Source organism: Mustela erminea, chromosome 6 (assembly GCF_009829155.1).
Source record: "Mustela erminea isolate mMusErm1 chromosome 6, mMusErm1.Pri, whole genome shotgun sequence".
In the NCBI taxonomy this organism is placed as follows: domain Eukaryota; kingdom Metazoa; phylum Chordata; class Mammalia; order Carnivora; family Mustelidae; genus Mustela; species Mustela erminea.
Genome location: NC_045619.1, coordinates 15114265 through 15131008, shown reverse-complemented (window position 1 = coordinate 15131008; position 16744 = coordinate 15114265). Strand labels below are relative to the sequence as shown.

General features: G+C 38.1%; 1 protein-coding gene across 2 annotated transcripts; it reads left to right on the top strand.

Annotated features, from left to right (window-relative positions):
- Positions 1–51: 51 nt before the first annotated feature.
- On the top strand, positions 52–16717 carry TMEM263 (transmembrane protein 263). 2 transcript variants are annotated; one of them, XM_032346495.1, is made up of 4 exons: positions 52–368; positions 1711–1844; positions 9192–9258; positions 12906–16717. In XM_032346495.1, exons 2-4 carry the CDS (start codon positions 1842–1844, stop codon positions 13190–13192), a joined length of 357 nt encoding a protein of 118 aa, XP_032202386.1. In that variant the 5' UTR covers positions 52–368; positions 1711–1841; the 3' UTR covers positions 13193–16717. The 2 variants fall into 2 exon arrangements, with proteins under 2 accessions (XP_032202386.1, XP_032202387.1); XM_032346496.1 differs by lacking the exon at positions 1711–1844.
- Positions 16718–16744: the final 27 nt, after the last annotated feature.

The window sequence follows — 16744 nt, the reverse complement described above, 5'->3', positions numbered from 1 at the left end:
ACGTTCGGAGGCAGCCGGCAGGGGGCTGCTGGGAGGGCAGGGCAGTTCGAGAAACGGGTGGGCGTGTGCCGGGTGGGCGCGGGAGGGGCCTGGGGTGCGCCTGCGCGTCGGAGCCGGAGCCGCGGGAGGAGGCGGGAGCTGAGGAGGCGGCGGAGGGGGCGGGTCGCGTCCGGCGCCACGTCCGCAGCCAGAGGCCGCTACTGCCGTCGTCGCCAACGGAGTCCTCTGGCTCCAAAGCCTGAGGAAGCGCCTCCCGAACCCGCAGCTGCCCGGGGCTGTGCCAGTAGCTCAAGCTACCGCAGCGCTCTCCCGTGCAGCCGGCTCCCTCCGCCAGCCCCAGCGCCAGGCGCCGACCCTCGACCCCGGAGGTGAGTAAGTGGGGCTGGGAGGGCGGGGGGCGCCGTCCTGGCTTCCTGTCCTCCTCTCTGTCGCCTTCTTCCGTTAGCTCTCCTGCACCTCACCACCCCCGGGCCTGGCTTCCCCGAGCGGAGCCTTTTGGGGGGACTGAGCGGGAAAGGGGGAGGGGCGGGATGATGTTGGGGGCGGACGGAGGTTCGCGGGCTGGGTTGTTATTCTTTACGTGTCCTGGGCTCCCCATCGGTGGTTTGTGGCCGGGGACTCTCCTTGGAAGCCTCCGCTTCACTTCTTCGCTCCTTGGGTGTCAGCCTGGGGGGATGGGGGTGGGAGGGCGTCAGCAGCTTGGGAGAGGAGAGGGATGCGGCAGTGTGCTGGGCTTCCCCACCACACGAACTCCTGACCTGTTGATAAACCGCTCTCGTGGGTTCAGGCAAACGAGCCTGGGTCCCCCGTGCTCTTCCCACGTAGAAAGGGCTCTACTCTCACGCCTAACCTAAAGCTGAAAGTGTGGAAGAGAGAGAGGCGCTGCCGGCACCAGGGGTGGCTGGGGACCGCTGGAGCACCCGTCAGTGCCATCACTGCCTCCCGAGTCTAAAGCAAAACCGTGCCTGGTGTGCACACGCAGCTTCGAGACTGGTCCCCAAGCTCCCACTTCCAGTTAGATCCCCGCCTAAATAGATCGCCTTTTGTATATGAGAAGACGTGAGATTTCTGGAACCCTGTGGGAGTGGTGGTGTGCTGGGTATACAACGTGGAGCAGAGGGAGGAGGTGCTGAGCTTGGCCCTAGTCACGGCTTCTCCAGGGTCATTTTCTGCCTCTCCTGCCACGTCACTCCCTCTGCTAAAGAAAAAAAGAAAAAGACTTGCTGTGACTAAAGAGATCAGTGGGGGGAGAAGGGGCCAATGGGAAAGGTTTAGAAACACCTAAAGTGGAGAGTCCTTATTTTATTTATTACGCTCTTGTGAACACTTGCGCTAATTCCAGATGAAAATGCTTTATTTGCTATATGCGATTGTTTAACCTTTAGAACATACACTGGTGTGGGTACTCTAGAGGGCTCCCAGGAACACTGATACCACATCAACAGGTCTGTGTTTGCGTGTGTGTGGCCATGCCTGCTTTTGCAAAGAACTAGGGAAGTAATGTTTAATAAACTCATTTGCACTCTGTTTGGACACCCCCCCCCCCCGCTTTCATTTCTTTAGTCTGTGTTATGGCAGATGTACCAGAAACCAAGTTCAACAAAAATATGTCTATATATAGAGAATATTGTTAGAAAAGCTTAAGGATAGATAGAAAATTTCTGTGTGTGTGTTTAACTAAAGGAAAATCTTTACCTGTCTTTGTTTCAGTCATTGAGTACTTGCTGTTTTTGCTACTTCCTGAAGATAGCTCGCTGGATTACATATAAACTCCTTCAGAGTGGGGCCTTCACCTGCTTGTTCTAGTAACAACCTCGGTGCCTAACACAGTGTCTGGTGACATGGTAGGGATACAAATATCTGTTGAACTAATGAGGTATAATTTGGTGAAGATTACTGGTATACTGGTTATCTTAGCTTATTGTAATTCTGCTTAATGTTTCACTTAAAGGCCACACTTAAAAAGTTGTCATTTTGATACTGTCGGTTGTTACTGTCCCTAAGGTGGTCCCTTAAAAGCTTTACTGACAGATTACTTTTTCTTCCCTGCCAGATTCAGTGCATTTCTTGTAGCCTGCTTTCTGTTGATTTAATGGGCGGGCTGTGTATAAAAGCAGCCTATTCAGGATAGTTGGTTAACTAGAGAAGCCTAAGCACAGTAAGCTGGTGTTTTAATATACACTGCCTGTTGGTGTATGTCTGTTAAAGTTCTGTATAAATGTATTTTGAAACTCTTAGTAGTTATTTGGCAAAGAAGCTAAAAACGGGAGTGAGGATGTGGCAAAGTTCCTATATATAGAATGTGTAGAAGAATTTAGCTAATTCATTTATAGTCTTTTTCTTATGGGAAATTGGCACTTACTATTTAATAGGTTTTTGAAATGGCTTTGAAGGTAAACTGTTGTGTAGTGTATTTTGTAGTTAGGCTTCATATAATGTGTCAGTGCTGTTTAACTTCCTTTAGTACACAAAGGGGGTGTTTAGCCATAGGCAAATTTGTATACTGTTTTCACCATTAATGAAAACTTGATATATCAAATGTAGATCTCTACAAACAACACTGATTCATCTGTTTTCCTTAAAAAAAAGGCTCCTAAGAGGCATTTGTTTACTTATTTCTATTATTGGAAGAAATTACCCTCTAGGGAATAGTGTTGTTATTAATCCTTGCTCAGTATATTTGCCAGCTGCTATATCTATGATACCGTTGTACAGGACAAGAATTATTTCTCCTTGGCCTAAAATGCCTAAAGTAACTACTGGCGAATTTTAGTCTACAGCAAAGAAGTCTTTCACATTTCACAATTTCTTAAAAAGATACACTTACAACCAGTTTTAGTTGGTATTCTAAATTTGTTCACATGTTAGGACCAAGTGGTAAAACTGATTCATGTCCATAGAAGTAGTTCAGTTATTTGTCCTGATCTAAAGGCTGTTTTCTGTTTTTAGTTTTTATTTAAAAAAATTTTTAAAAGATTTTATTTATATGACGGAGAGAGAGACGTCAAGGGAGGGAACAAAAGCAGGGGGAGTGGGAGAGGGAGAAGCAGGCTCCTGCAGAGCAGGGAGCCCGATGAGGGCGGGGCTCCATCCCAGGAAGCTGGGATCATGACCTGAGCCAAAGATAGACACTTAATCAACTGAGCCACCCAGGTTCTCCATAAAGGCTGTTTTCTGTTTTTATTGCCTTCCTTAGAAAATAGAAACTTTCGTATATTATGAGTTCCTAGAGAGCAGATAATTTTTGGAGTTTTGCATGAAATAAATTAATAAATGCCAAGAAAATGTGTCCCCTTTGGGTAAATTGGTTTAGAGAAGTCTTATGTGTGCTGAATCATGCTGAAATCTCAGAGCCTTGACAGGGTGGCTGGCACATAGTAGGGACCCACCAATATATTGAACTAATAATTCAGTGAGTTTAGGGCAGATGGTTTGCATAGAATGAAATAATTTTGTTTAAGGGTAACATTTAAATGGTCATTTTGACACTTTTCCTGCCATTTGTTACTAGTCTCCATGTGTATACTTTTAAATTTTAAAAGCAGATTATCTTTTCCAGTTTTAAGAGATTAGAAGTGTGTTTGTTTTTAGAATTCACAATTTAAAAGAAATAAGACGGCTGTAATGATGACAATGTTCAAGGTGGTAATATAAAAAATAATTCTCCTTAGTGATAAAGTGATAGTACCTGTAAAAAGGTAATATCACTCAAAGTTCGGCACATATATCTGTGAAGGGGCTGGGAGTGATTTATCTGAGTAGAAAGTGCAGGTGGCATTACAGATAGTTAAGGATTTTAGCAAAAATATTTTCTACAAGGTATTTGATGCCTTATGATCAAATTAGGAATTCAGAAAACAACAATATTCCAAATACTGTCACTTTTACACAATTTTTATTACACTATGAGTTCTGGAGGAATTTTAATACTTCGTACTTGCTTTAAACACCAGTGATGTACAAGAAACTCAGACATTAAAAAATATATCATCAAAACAAAAATCAATCCCTGTGGCCTCTTAGGACTTCAGAGCCCTCTAATGGCAAGTTCCTCTGTTCTTGGTAGCCCTGCTTCTAGCCTGGCAGGACTCCACATTTTCTTTTTTTGTGCTTATTGATAATCCTTTTGGCAACTGTCACTAACAATATTAAATGTATCTGTGAATATTTCTGTATAATAGTATCTAGATTCCTACATTTCAAACTCTTCTGCCAAAAGTACATCTAACTGAAGAGCAGAATAAATTCATGGGGAATGGGGGTGGGAGTGTTGTGGGCTGGGAAGAGAGAGGTGGTAAATCTGAGAGTATATCCTGAAGAAATTCTAAGCAATAAGGAAATTTCTTGAGAGTCTGGTTATTCTAAAAAACTCCCAAGCACTTTTCAGTAGTCTTTTTAATTAGTGTATATTTAAACACAAAAAGTATTTTAAATTACTGTGTAGTAAAATGCATGCATCATCTCTCTACTGTGGTTCTTGAAGCCTCTGGTGTACTACTGCTTTCTCTTAAAAACATTTGGAAAGCACAATTCTGGCTTAAAGTATTCTTTTTTTTAAACCAAAAATTTGGACCATATATTGCTATGTATCTTTCCTCGTGTTGCTTAAAATAAACATAATACAGATGATAATTTTATCCCACTTAGTCCACAAATACTGTGTGTCCGCTTACAACAAAAACATATTCTAACAGAATGATAAGATTGTAAATAAGATACTCAAATTGCAAACCAACCAGGGAGAATAGCAGTGAGAGCTGGGATCTTGAGGCATGGAGTTGGGGGAAATTAGGACAACTAGGCAGGCATCAGGCACCTGCCCAGGTAAGTTGTGATTTTACCTGTAAGCTTCCTGGAAGCCAAAGAGAAAAGGGAGAAAAGGGACATCTTTCTTTTAAATAGGAAAGTGCATAGCTCTCAAAAAGAAGAAAGTTTTCTGAATCTGTTGCGGAAACAAAAGTTTTTCTGAATACCGTTAAAGAAACTTCTTATGTGGAGCTTCTTATCAGAGCTATCGAGTGATGTAGTAGGTAATTTCTTTACAGTGCAGTATAGTGTACTAAATAGCCTGCATAAGGCTCTTTGTCAGGGTTTGCTTACTAAGGACATAACTGAGAATTAAACCCAATGTCATTTTCTTCATATCAGCATTTTGTGATTTAAGTTTTGTTTTTGTTTTTGTTTTTTTCAGATAACCTTGATTTGAGGATAAAAACCTAAAAAAAACTAGGATAAGAACTAGGTAGATGAACTGCTAAATCTTCAGAATTACCCTTTAATGAATCACTGATTTTAAGGCTTAAAAATATATAATTTTCTTTAGGTATGAAAGCAATACATGTTTATGGTAGAAACTTAAAATATAGATGTTAAATACATATTTGTATATATATTATATATAAATATGTATATAGATTTATATATAACTACATATAGATTTACATACATAAGAGATTTTTTTCTCTGTGTAGCATGCTCTCTCTCTGTCTCTTCTCTTGCTATGTATTTCTACCTCCTAGTGGCAGTCTTTGTCAACATTTTGGTATATTTCGTTTTTAAAGTCTTTTCATATGCATTAAAAAAATTGGGTTATATAATGTATGCATTTTATATTCTCTGAATATAACATTAGCATTTCCACATAGTATTTGGTCTTCATAAATTATCTTAATGTCTGCATTGTGTGTCTCTAGGAAGCTTATAAATTCATCTCTTGCCTTCTCTGAGGCTGTAGTCATTTGTACATTTGTACATTTTTCAGATGTATTTTGTATTTTGTTTGCTTTTGCTGGCTTCTCTTTCACTCAGCTCTTAAATACGAGCGGTCCAGTTAAGGTTATCAGTCTATTTCTCCCTTCATTCTTTTCCTTGATCATATCTCCCATCCCCCACATTTGTCACTATCACTTCATACCACTTACAGGGCCTCAACTCTAACTCAGACTTCAAGCTGAGTTTCAGACTCCTTAAATCCATTTGCCTCCTAAACATGTCATGTAGATGCCCCAAAGGCATTTGAAATCCAGCTGTTCAAAAAAAGTCCTTTCATCATATGTGTAGTTAACAGGAATGTACACTTCTGTTTTAGAGGGTAGATGTCATGTTAAGTATTCTTAGCACAATAAAATAAAAATGTTAAAAAGTCCTTCATCTTTTCTCAAAAGTGGTTTCTTGTCCGCTGCCCCTTGTCTTTATGCTCACACTAGAAATTTTCCATCCTACGTTTTCCTTGTATCTCATATTAATATCCAAGCTCTGTTCTGCTTCATACAAAAAATTCAGTTATTTGTCTGCTGTGTATCTGGCATTGAAAAAGGCTCTGGGGATGCAGCAAAACCAAGCCTTGTTCTCATGGAGCTTACATTCTAATTATAGGAGACACAAAGTAAACCTTTGTGTTTATATATAAATATATTATATGTAAAGTGAAAGTATGAGCAATGAAGAAAATTGATCAGGGTTAGGTGAAAATGATAGGGAAGGGAGTAGGAGGGTGCAAATCTAGTGATCTGGGAAGATCTCTGTTAGGGGACATTCACATAAAGATCTGAAGGGAAGTAAGGAAGCAAGCCATGAACACTTGGGGAAGAGCCTTTCAGGAGAAGGGTGAGCAGGGAAACCCGGGTTGGTAGACTGGTATGAGAGAGAGGCAGAATGTTAACATCAGAGTGTTAGATGTCAGGCCTCAACTCTGGATTTTATTCTGAACAAAACAGGAAGCAGTTGTAGGGGTTTAAGCAGAGTGTGACATGCTAGACCTGAGGAACAGCAAAGGTTGAGGCTTAGAGGCCAGTTAAGATAACTTTGTAGCAGCCCAAGTAAGAGAAATGATAGTTTAGCAGTAGAGGTGATGAGAAGTGGTTGTATTCTGTATTTATTTAGGCAGCAGAATTTACCGATGATTGGATAGGAATGTAAAAAAAAAAAAAAAAAAAAAAGGGAAATCAAGGGTGATTCCTAGATTTTTGCCCATTTATTTATACAGGAAAAACTGGCAGGGCTTAAACTGTTCCTCTATCTCACTGAACTTCTAAAGTAGCCACTTACTGTGTTTAATCTCTCTGTCCTTCATCTGTTCTTTTTTTTTTTTTTTTTTTTAATTTATTTTAGAAGGAGAGCAGGCGTGAGGTGGGTGGCAGGGAGGAGGGATGGAGGGAGGAAGATCTCAAGCAGATGCACTGAGCGCAGAGCCAGACGCAGGGCTCGATCCCAGGCCCCCCGAGACCATGACCTGAGCGGAAATCAAGAGTTAGCCACTTCACCAACTGAGCGACGCAGGCACCCCACCTTCTTCATCTGTTCTTGCTTCTGTTAGCTTCTTAAAGCACAGCTCTGACAGTGTTACTGTCATGGCCCTCCTTTGCCTACCCATAGGAGGATAAAGTCAGTTCCTATTATATAAATGAATTTGCATTTGTCTTTTATGAAGCAGCACCCATCTTTTAAAATGGTGGTCTTTGGGACGCCTGGGTGGCTCAGTGGGTTAAGCTGCTGCCTTTGGCTCAGGCCATGATCCCAGGGTCCTGGGATTGAGTCCCGAATCGGGCTCCTTGCTCAGTGGGGAGCCTGCCTCTCTCTCTTCCTCTGCCTGCCTCTCTGCCTGCTTGTGTGCTTTCTCTCTCTCTCTCTTTCTGACAAATAAATAAATAAAATCTTTAAAAAAAAAATGGTGGTCTTTTAAATTACAAGATATACGTGGCAAAATTAACCTTTTAAAGAGATTCTGAATTAGGAAAAGGTTAAGTCTTTTAGTTGGGATTTGTGGGATATATACAGAAAGGCACTTTTGAAATGTAGGCAATTGCTGTCACACCTGTTTTTTAAATAAGCTTTATGACCAGTGTGGGGCTTGAACTCATGACCCTGCAGTCAAGAGTCACATGCTCTACAGACTGAGCCAGCAAGGCACCCCCTCCTCATCACACCCGTTTTTAAAGTCCAGTTAACATATATAAGATGTATGTGTGTGTATGCTTTCTCTATATTTCTGTACATGATATAGTAACATCTCTTGATTGGTTGATCAGCTAGATAATCTGGATTTGTATGTGTACAGTATATAGATCCTGGGAACATAGTAGGGAATGAGCTAAACAGTATCTTCTTTTGGAATTAACAGTTCAGTAGGGAAGAACGTGGCTCCACGGGAGTTTTTCATTAGGAAGGAACATGCATATTTGGTCCAGGATTTCTGCATGTTTTGTTTTAAATTTAAGTAGGATTCTAATACTTGTATTGGAGTGCTAGTATTCCAATCTTGTTTTAATCTTTTCTTAGTCAAGTGAATATAAAAACAAATATTTCAAGACAGTAAAGGAAATTGGGAGAAGAAAGTTTATGTTTTTTTGCATCCCAGTGTAGCTTATTTTATTTCTTTTTTTTTTTTTTTAAAGATTTTATTTATTTATCAGAGAGGGTGGGGGAGAGAGCAAGCACAGGCAGACAGAATGTCAGGCAGAGGCAGAGGGAGAAGCAGGCTCCCTGCTGAGCAAGGAGCCCGATGTGGGACTCGATCCCAGAACGCTGGGATCATGACCTGAGCCGAAGGCAGCTGCTTAACCAACTGAGCCACCCAGGCGTCCCCGCTTATTTTATTTCTTAGGTTCCTTTACTACTTGTACTAAGGAGGTAATCACATATGTATTTTTTCATACATTTTGGGTTTTTTTGCTACCTGTGTTTGTAAGAGCTCTAAAAACAATAAAAAGTAATCAAAATCCATCTCTTAATGATTCAGATTGATGATGTCATCTTTATAAAAGGACATCATAATTTTTAGAAAATTTTCAGATAAAACATGTTTTTTAGTCATAATACAGGTTTTCTCTAAGTCTGATGTAAAATAAATTACAGTTAAGTTAATCAGTACTCTGTAGGAGGAAGCACTTAAGATTTTTGTCTACCAGCCCTGATTTTCCAACTTTCTTACAATTAGTAAGCAGTAGTAACAACATAGGAAAGCTTGTACTATGCTTGTTACTCTTTGGTTGGTATTTGAGATAAGATTCATTTTGTCTACTATTGTAAGTAAAAGTATTTCTTAAACACCACAAACTAGGAGAAAAATGTAGTTTTGTGACAAGTGTTTTAAAATGTTTATCTGAATAAAGTTGATTAAGTCTTAATTTAGCATTTGCTAAGAGGTCATCTCACAGGTTGAGGTTACAATGAAATGTGTATGTGTTTTTTAGGAGATCATGAATCAGGCAGATAAAAATCAAGAACTCCCATCATACCTTAGTGATGAACCACCAGAAGGTAAGTATGCATCTGACATACTAAGAATGAAAACAAGGGTCCTACTAAATTAAAATTCTGATTGTTTTTATTAAATTTAAAGTAACAGTTTGTTTATCTTATCAGTGAAGATGTTCCAAAAGTAATTGAAGATAAACACTTTTAGCTTGTAAGATGAAAGCACATATATTGCTGAATGGGGACACCATGCAACAGTTGTATTATAGAAGATCTGTTCTTTTGCTACTCTTTTATTAAGACCATTTCACAAGTTAAGAGTATTCTTTCATTTGTAAAGAATGGGTATGGGGTGCAGAGGAAGGATGGACCATGTTTAATTTTTCACGTAATGCATACAAAAACTCAATTCAAGAGCCACTTGAGATTGGTTATTAAGCTGTTACTTATCATTGGTAGTTCTTCTTATAGTAATACATAGTCTTAGGGTCTGCTTAATTTAAATTCTCTTTTAGTTTGAAAATTGTGACATCACGAGTCCTTTTCTTACTTAGACTTCAAAAATCGTTGGAAATGCTAACTGCATATGTGAATGTCTTGGCTATATACAGAAAATGACCGCAGGCATTTTCTGTTTATGGTTTTGGTGTAGAACATTTTAAAACTTAAACCAAATAGTAATTTCCTTCGACAACTGCATGTTTGTACAGGACAGTCCTAATCGGTCAGATAGAGAATCAAAGTGAGGACAAAGCGATGAAATGGCCAGCAGACCATACTGGAGTTGCAGGCAGACTGGTATCTCTGGGAAGAGGGGAGAGCTGGAAGTTGTGATTGGGTATTTTATTTTCTTCTCAGGTACCCACTGTCCAGGCTGGTAGACAAAAATGAAATTGTTAGGAAAATACAATGAAAAGTTTGTACTTAACCCTAAAAGAAGATGGTGGTAACTAGGTGATTAATTTTAGTTTGGTGGAAGAATATCCTGGAAAATTATTAGTTTAGCTGTTTTCTTGACTTAACATTTTAGGTCTAGAACTCTAGAGTGTTGAAAAGTTAGGGCTTAATGAGAAAGTCAGTAAGGACTTTGTAGGGATAAAGTCAGGAAAGAGAGAAAGACTGCTCAGGAGCATGCTTGTCACGGAAGAGAAAGCTTTGGTAATGTCTTTGTATAGGAACCTGCTAAACCAGAGTAGTCTGCAGAGCAGATAATTTATATGGTGGTAATTAAGAGCACACTAATTAAAGAGTGTCAACAGCATTAATATTTATTTACTTTGACTAAGAAAAATCATCTTCATTAAATGCATGTGCACCAAATTTGGCATAGCAGGGTAATACTAATGAAGGTATTCAGCACAAGGAAGTTATCTGTTCTATTCTCAAATCAGGATTTTTTCCTTTTCCTGGTGTTAGTGACCTTGATTACAAAAGAATTCCCAATTATGCCTTTTCATCATAATTTTATAATTAACATACTCAGATGCTTTTCCATATCCTTTTATTTCAGCTCTTTAATTTTATTTAAACAAATAATTTTATTTCAGAGAGAGTGCATGTGCACGCTCAAGCTTGCAGGGGTGGGTGGGCGCAGAGGGAGAAGCAGACTCCCTGCTAAGCAGAGAGCCTGATGTGGGGCTCGATCCTAGCATCATGGGATCATGACATGAACCAAAGGCTTAACTGAGTCACCCAGGCACCCCTAGTTAAAAATTTATATTAACTATGCTTATTATTCAAATAGCTTCAATTAAGAATTTGGTTTTTATAAATTTAGCCATTGCTATATCTTTATCTGAGCTATTTTGATGAGCCAGTGATCTTTTCATACTTGTAAAACCTCCAAACAATGGAAGGAAAATCTTTATTAAGGTAAATTTGTGCTGTGTTAGAAAAGCTCGATTTCTAGAATTTTTTTCTCCCATCGAATATTACCAGTTCCTTATTGTTGTCTTCTCTGAGATATTCTGCTTGGAGTTAGTAGCTTTGGTAGTCCTAGTTGTGCCCGTGTACCCAAGAATTTACTTTTCTTTGTGTGAGTTGTACCTTTTCTGTGATTAAAGTCTGAACTGTTGGGTGCCTAGTGGCTCAGTTGGTTAAGCAACTGCCTTTGGCTCAGGTCATGATCCTGGAGTCCCAGGATTGAGTCTCACATCAGGCTTGCAGCGACATGGGGAGTTTGCTTCTCCCAATGGTCTTCTGCTCTCTCATGCTCACTCTCACTGTCTCTCTCTCAAATAAATAAATAAAATCTTTTAAAAATAAAAATAAAAATAAAAATAAAATTCTGAACTGTTTCATGACCACGTGTTTTTCCACAAAGTTTAGAAAAATATAAACACTGTTGCTTATGTGTTGTTGCTGCCTAAATCATTAGATTACAAAGGAGAAAAGACCTGTGTTTGTTTTAGGTTGATAACAAGCAAATTTTTATGAAATCTTCCTGTTATTTTATGCCTAAGTTTGATATACGTGCTTATTTGAATTACTATTCAAAATGAAACAAACCAGAAAACAAAATAATGACTTAAATAAATCTGAATTTTTCATATTGATATTACCTTCTGGAGTAAAGGAGTTTTTACAGACTAGATATTTAAATGACATGCTCTCTCCTGTAAGAATTACTGGTGTGGTGAAAGTATTAAGTATAGCTGTAGTTTCTCAACACTGTAAAAAATGATTTTAGGTAAGTAACATGATTCTAAGATATAAATAATTATTCTATTTTTACATAGCATTAGCTCTTTAAATACATTATCAAAATGCAAATAGAGCAGACACCCACATATATTTAAATTAGTGTTCCTTAAACTTTTTGGCTTTTCCACTTTTAAAAATTGAGGACCCCAAAAAGCTTGTGTCTTCATTGATATTTGCCATATAAATAATAAAAACTGAGAAATTAATATGAAAAACCCTCGTGGACCTATTACGTATTAACGTGATTAACATAGTTTTTGAAAAGCAGCTATTTTCCAAAGCAAAAAAAAAAAAAAAAATTTAACAGGTTGGGTGACCTTGTTTTTAAATTTTTACGATCTCATTAATGTTAGGGTTAATAAAAGAGAGCTAGTTTCTCACAGCTGCTCTGTGTTTCATCTTTTGTTAGTCTGCACATCATTTAGATTCTGGAAAATTCTGTAGACTTGTGAATGAATGTGAAAGAATGAAGGTGAAAAGATAAATCATGTGTTAGTATTATTATGAAAATCATTTTTATCCTGCGGAGCCCCTGAAATAGTCTTGTGGATACCCAGGGGTCCCAGGCCATACCTTGAAAACCACTGCTTTAAATGAAGAAGGTTGTTTCAGAAATGATTGAATTCTGTCAAGGAAACGACGGCTAAATATATTTGTCTTCCTATATTTTCATGTCCTTTTAGGATATAAAGATTTTTATTAACAGCAACAAAACTATAAATCAAGGAAACATTTAAGTTTAGATTCTATTTGATGAAAGTTATCTAGTCCCAAAAGCATTTTTTCTCATAGATACTAAGACTTAGCATTGGACCAAGATGTTTTAAAACCATGTACAACTATAGTTTTGAGGGAAGAGGTTTTTAGTGTCTTGATCAGGTTTGGATTTTTGTGGTTTGTCTTATCAAAACAACCTCCTGATTGTTAGGAAATCTTAGGATACTTAATGATTTGAACTGCTCTTGTAAAGACTTACAATTGGCTGTCTTCATGTTTTTTCTTACCAGGTTCAATGAAAGATCACCCACAGCAGCAACCAGGCATGTTGTCCCGTGTGACCGGCGGTATCTTCAGTGTTACAAAGGGGGCTGTTGGTGCCACCATTGGTGGTGTGGCTTGGATTGGTGGGAAGAGTCTGGAGGTGACCAAAACAGCTGTTACAACTGTGCCTTCCATGGGAATAGGGCTGGTGAAAGGGGGCGTGTCTGCTGTGGCTGGAGGTGTTACAGCTGTTGGGTCTGCTGTTGTAAACAAAGTGCCCTTAACAGGAAAGAAGAAAGACAAATCTGACTAAAATATGGAGATACACTTGCTCTCCACAGCATTATGATGCCAGTGGCATTGAATTGCTAAATTATGGACTACAACGAAGTCACCTGTTCGGACGTTTATCTTCTAAACTGCTGTGTTGAAAGTATTGATGACTGGCTTTTGTCTAAAAAGAAGAGACCAATACTAGCACAGTGTATGAAGGTTTCTCATACTTAAATTCCAGCTTTTTATCTGGTAAAATGTTACTCTTATTCAGTTGTAACTGAAGATATGGTATATTTGATATTTACTATAAGTCTTTCAGTTTAACTAAAAAATGTGAAAGTTGAATTTAGTTGATGATCTTTACAGTTCCATATGTATAATGTGCCAGGTAACTCATTTGCCCCTTAAGAAGGGAACCTTGAACTACATAAACTGTACCTTTGATGTGCCTAATAGTTTCAGATGTCTTAGTTTTTTTTATAACCATAGTTGGTTAGGCCAAGAGGCATTCTTTTCTTATTTAAGCTGGTAAAAGTAGCAGGAATTAGAGAAATTTACAAGAAGAGGTAAATGGTTTTATGATACTGAGTGTTTACCATCTTTTGTTAGATATGCATTACATTAATTTAATCATTGATGCCTTATGAAACATCTTTTTTAATACCCTAACCATGTGCAGTTCTTAGAACTATCTATGGATTCTTTTAAAAATTGTGAAATTAGCTTTCCCTCTTAAGAATCTCAGGAGTGGTGGGTTAAAGGCATTTCTTGCTCTCAGCAGCTAAGGTAGTGCTTGTAGGCGTTTTGTTAACTGTCAGTGTAGTTACCAGCCCAACGTTACATTTCAGTCTGGTTTCATGCTCCATCTTTAATACACCTCACAGTGCCTAAGGAATATTTCTTTGCTGGTCATAAGCTCTCTTGGAAGTTTCACATTAAGGAGGAACAGATAATTTTAAATTCTTAAGAATCACCTAAAGCATCCCACATATAAAAAAATCTTCACATCAATTTTATCTTTAGGATGGCTTAAAATGTTAGCAGTACCCCTTTTTAAAAACACAGTAAAAGCAGCCACAAATATGGGGGAGCTGACTTTGAAATTGAATGAAATGGGCTCCACAGATTAGTTTTGAATGTAAGATATGTATACAAGTGCTGTCAGTGGTTTATAGGCTTTTAAAACATTATATTACAATCAGTCCTTAAAGAAGTCAAAGACTTTGTACCATTTCCAAGTCAACTTCAGGCAGGGAATTCAAGTTTTTGATTGTGGATGATAAAGTGCGTCATGTCTCCTTAACATGTCTCATCATGTCCCATTCATTCTCAAGGTATATGACTTAGCTGGAATTCATTTTTTACATATTCCGTTTCATGAAAAATTTTTAAAAGTGGCACATATATTTGGTATTCCTCTTAACTGAGGGTTATAATCCAGGTTTGAAAAATCTTAGTTTTCTTTATACTTAAGTCTGGAAATTTGCCTCCATTTTGCATAAGTGTGTGTTTGTGTAGCAAAGGAGGTGATGCTCTGGAGTAAGTCCGTCAGAATACATCCTTGAGAACGTAAAACAGATCACTCTAGCATCCAAGGCTTAAATGTCTTTCTGAACCACTAAGAGCTTTACATTAATAGTGTGGAACAACAAATGGATAAGAACATAACTTTTTTAAGAGCTTTCATAAACACCAGGAGGGATCTTAAGCAAACCTGCAAAGGTTCTTGAACCTACCATTATATACAAAACTGAAAATTTGAGTTCATCATAAATGGTCATTTTTTTCATGCTCTATGACTTAAGGTATTTTGGGTGGTGTATCTGGTCAAATGTCATAATCGGCAAAAGGGATTTTTAAAAGTGACTCCAGAGTTAATTGATGAACACTAAACAGTGATCTAAATAATGGTATTGGAGAACTTATTTCCTGCTATTTGAAAGAAATGATTGCTTCATTGCTAGTTTCTATTTCTAATTTATCTTCTATAGTCATAGGTTCTGCTGTGCTTTGTACCTGAATTTCTAAACACAGACTTTAGTTTACTGTGTGCTTGCATATTTATTTTCAACCTTGTCTTTAAAATTGCTTGAGGAAAAATGGCTGTGATTTCTGCCACAGAAAAGCCTTCTGGTACATTTTAGCTCTGAACTATAACTTTATTCAGGAGAGGCTTTTGCAAGGATGGCAGAGAAGTGTACAAAGGAACGTTTAAGTTACAGAGGTTCTTGTTGCAGTGAACTGGCCATTAGATGACACATACAGTTGTACACTTGAGTCTTCTCCAGTGTATTTGCGTAGACTGGCAGTTTGACCTGTGAAACAGTACTGGTTCACTTCAAGAAACTAAGGTTGATACATACACTTGGAGGCATCTGTTATTCAGTGTATCTTTTGAGTGGGTATTTGGCACAGTGAGGATGAACTTGTGTGACCCACTTGAATGCCTGATCTAATAATGTTGCATTATGAATCCTGTACTTAGTGAAATGTCAGATGAAGATGATTGGTGATTGAATAAAATTTTTTTTGTATAAAGGAATGGGAAAAGAATACATAAATGTCAATAAACACTATGATCTGCAAAAGATGAAATGTTTCATAAAGATCTAAGGAAATAAATGAAATTTAAAGGAAAAACAGGACAGTATTAAAATTTTTAGTTCCATAGTTCAGAAAGTAGTCAGTTTTTTTTGATACTAATGCACAAACATGACAAAACATCTTTGAATATGTATTTTGATACCAAGACAGTGAAATGCAAATACATTTTAGTCAACCCTGATGAAGATTAAAAATGCAGATTTTTAGGTTTTATCCCAACTTTCTGAATCTCTGCAGGTGGGGCCCAGGCCTGGAGTTCAGTATCCTCCACAGCTGATTCTTGTTAACAATTTGGGATCTGATGTAGTAGTAGGGAGCATTTTACTCTGTCCTAAGTAACTATGGAACCAACTTGCACCCCTCACTGGACAGAAGTGATTCAGAGAGATGGGAACCAGTTGGAGGAACGTAGAAAATTGGTACATACTAGCTATCTACTTACCTGCCAGGTGTTGTCCGTACATCATCTGATTTCATCAGTACCGCGGAAGTATCTCTTTTTACAAATACGAAACAGGCTTTCAGTGTTAGCAGTTTTCCCAATATCACTTTTGAATTCAAGTAAATCCCTTCTCCAGTTAATACCCAGAAACAGAAATGGGGCTACTCAGTAACTAGTACTTCATTCTGCTGTTGGTAGTCAGTGCTGACTGTACGCTTCATCTAACTTGAGTTCTCTGGAAGTCTTATAGGTAATCATACTTATTTTGGCAGCTAATTACATTTGTCATCGAAATGAATTTAGTGTAATTATGAACTGTTTAAGGGAAATAATTTTGTTATTAGAGCCTTTTCTTCCTGGAGGAAATAAAATTTGACTAGTGTTTTATGTAAGGATGTCTCTCCTTGCTATATTGTGGACATTGAAGATTTCATATTAGGGAAAAAGAAAGGTTCAAGGGCTAAAAACTAATGGAACAGGATTTGGTCTAAGGAAAAATAAAGTCAGTAGATTACATGTTTGGTCATGAATGTGTATTTTCTA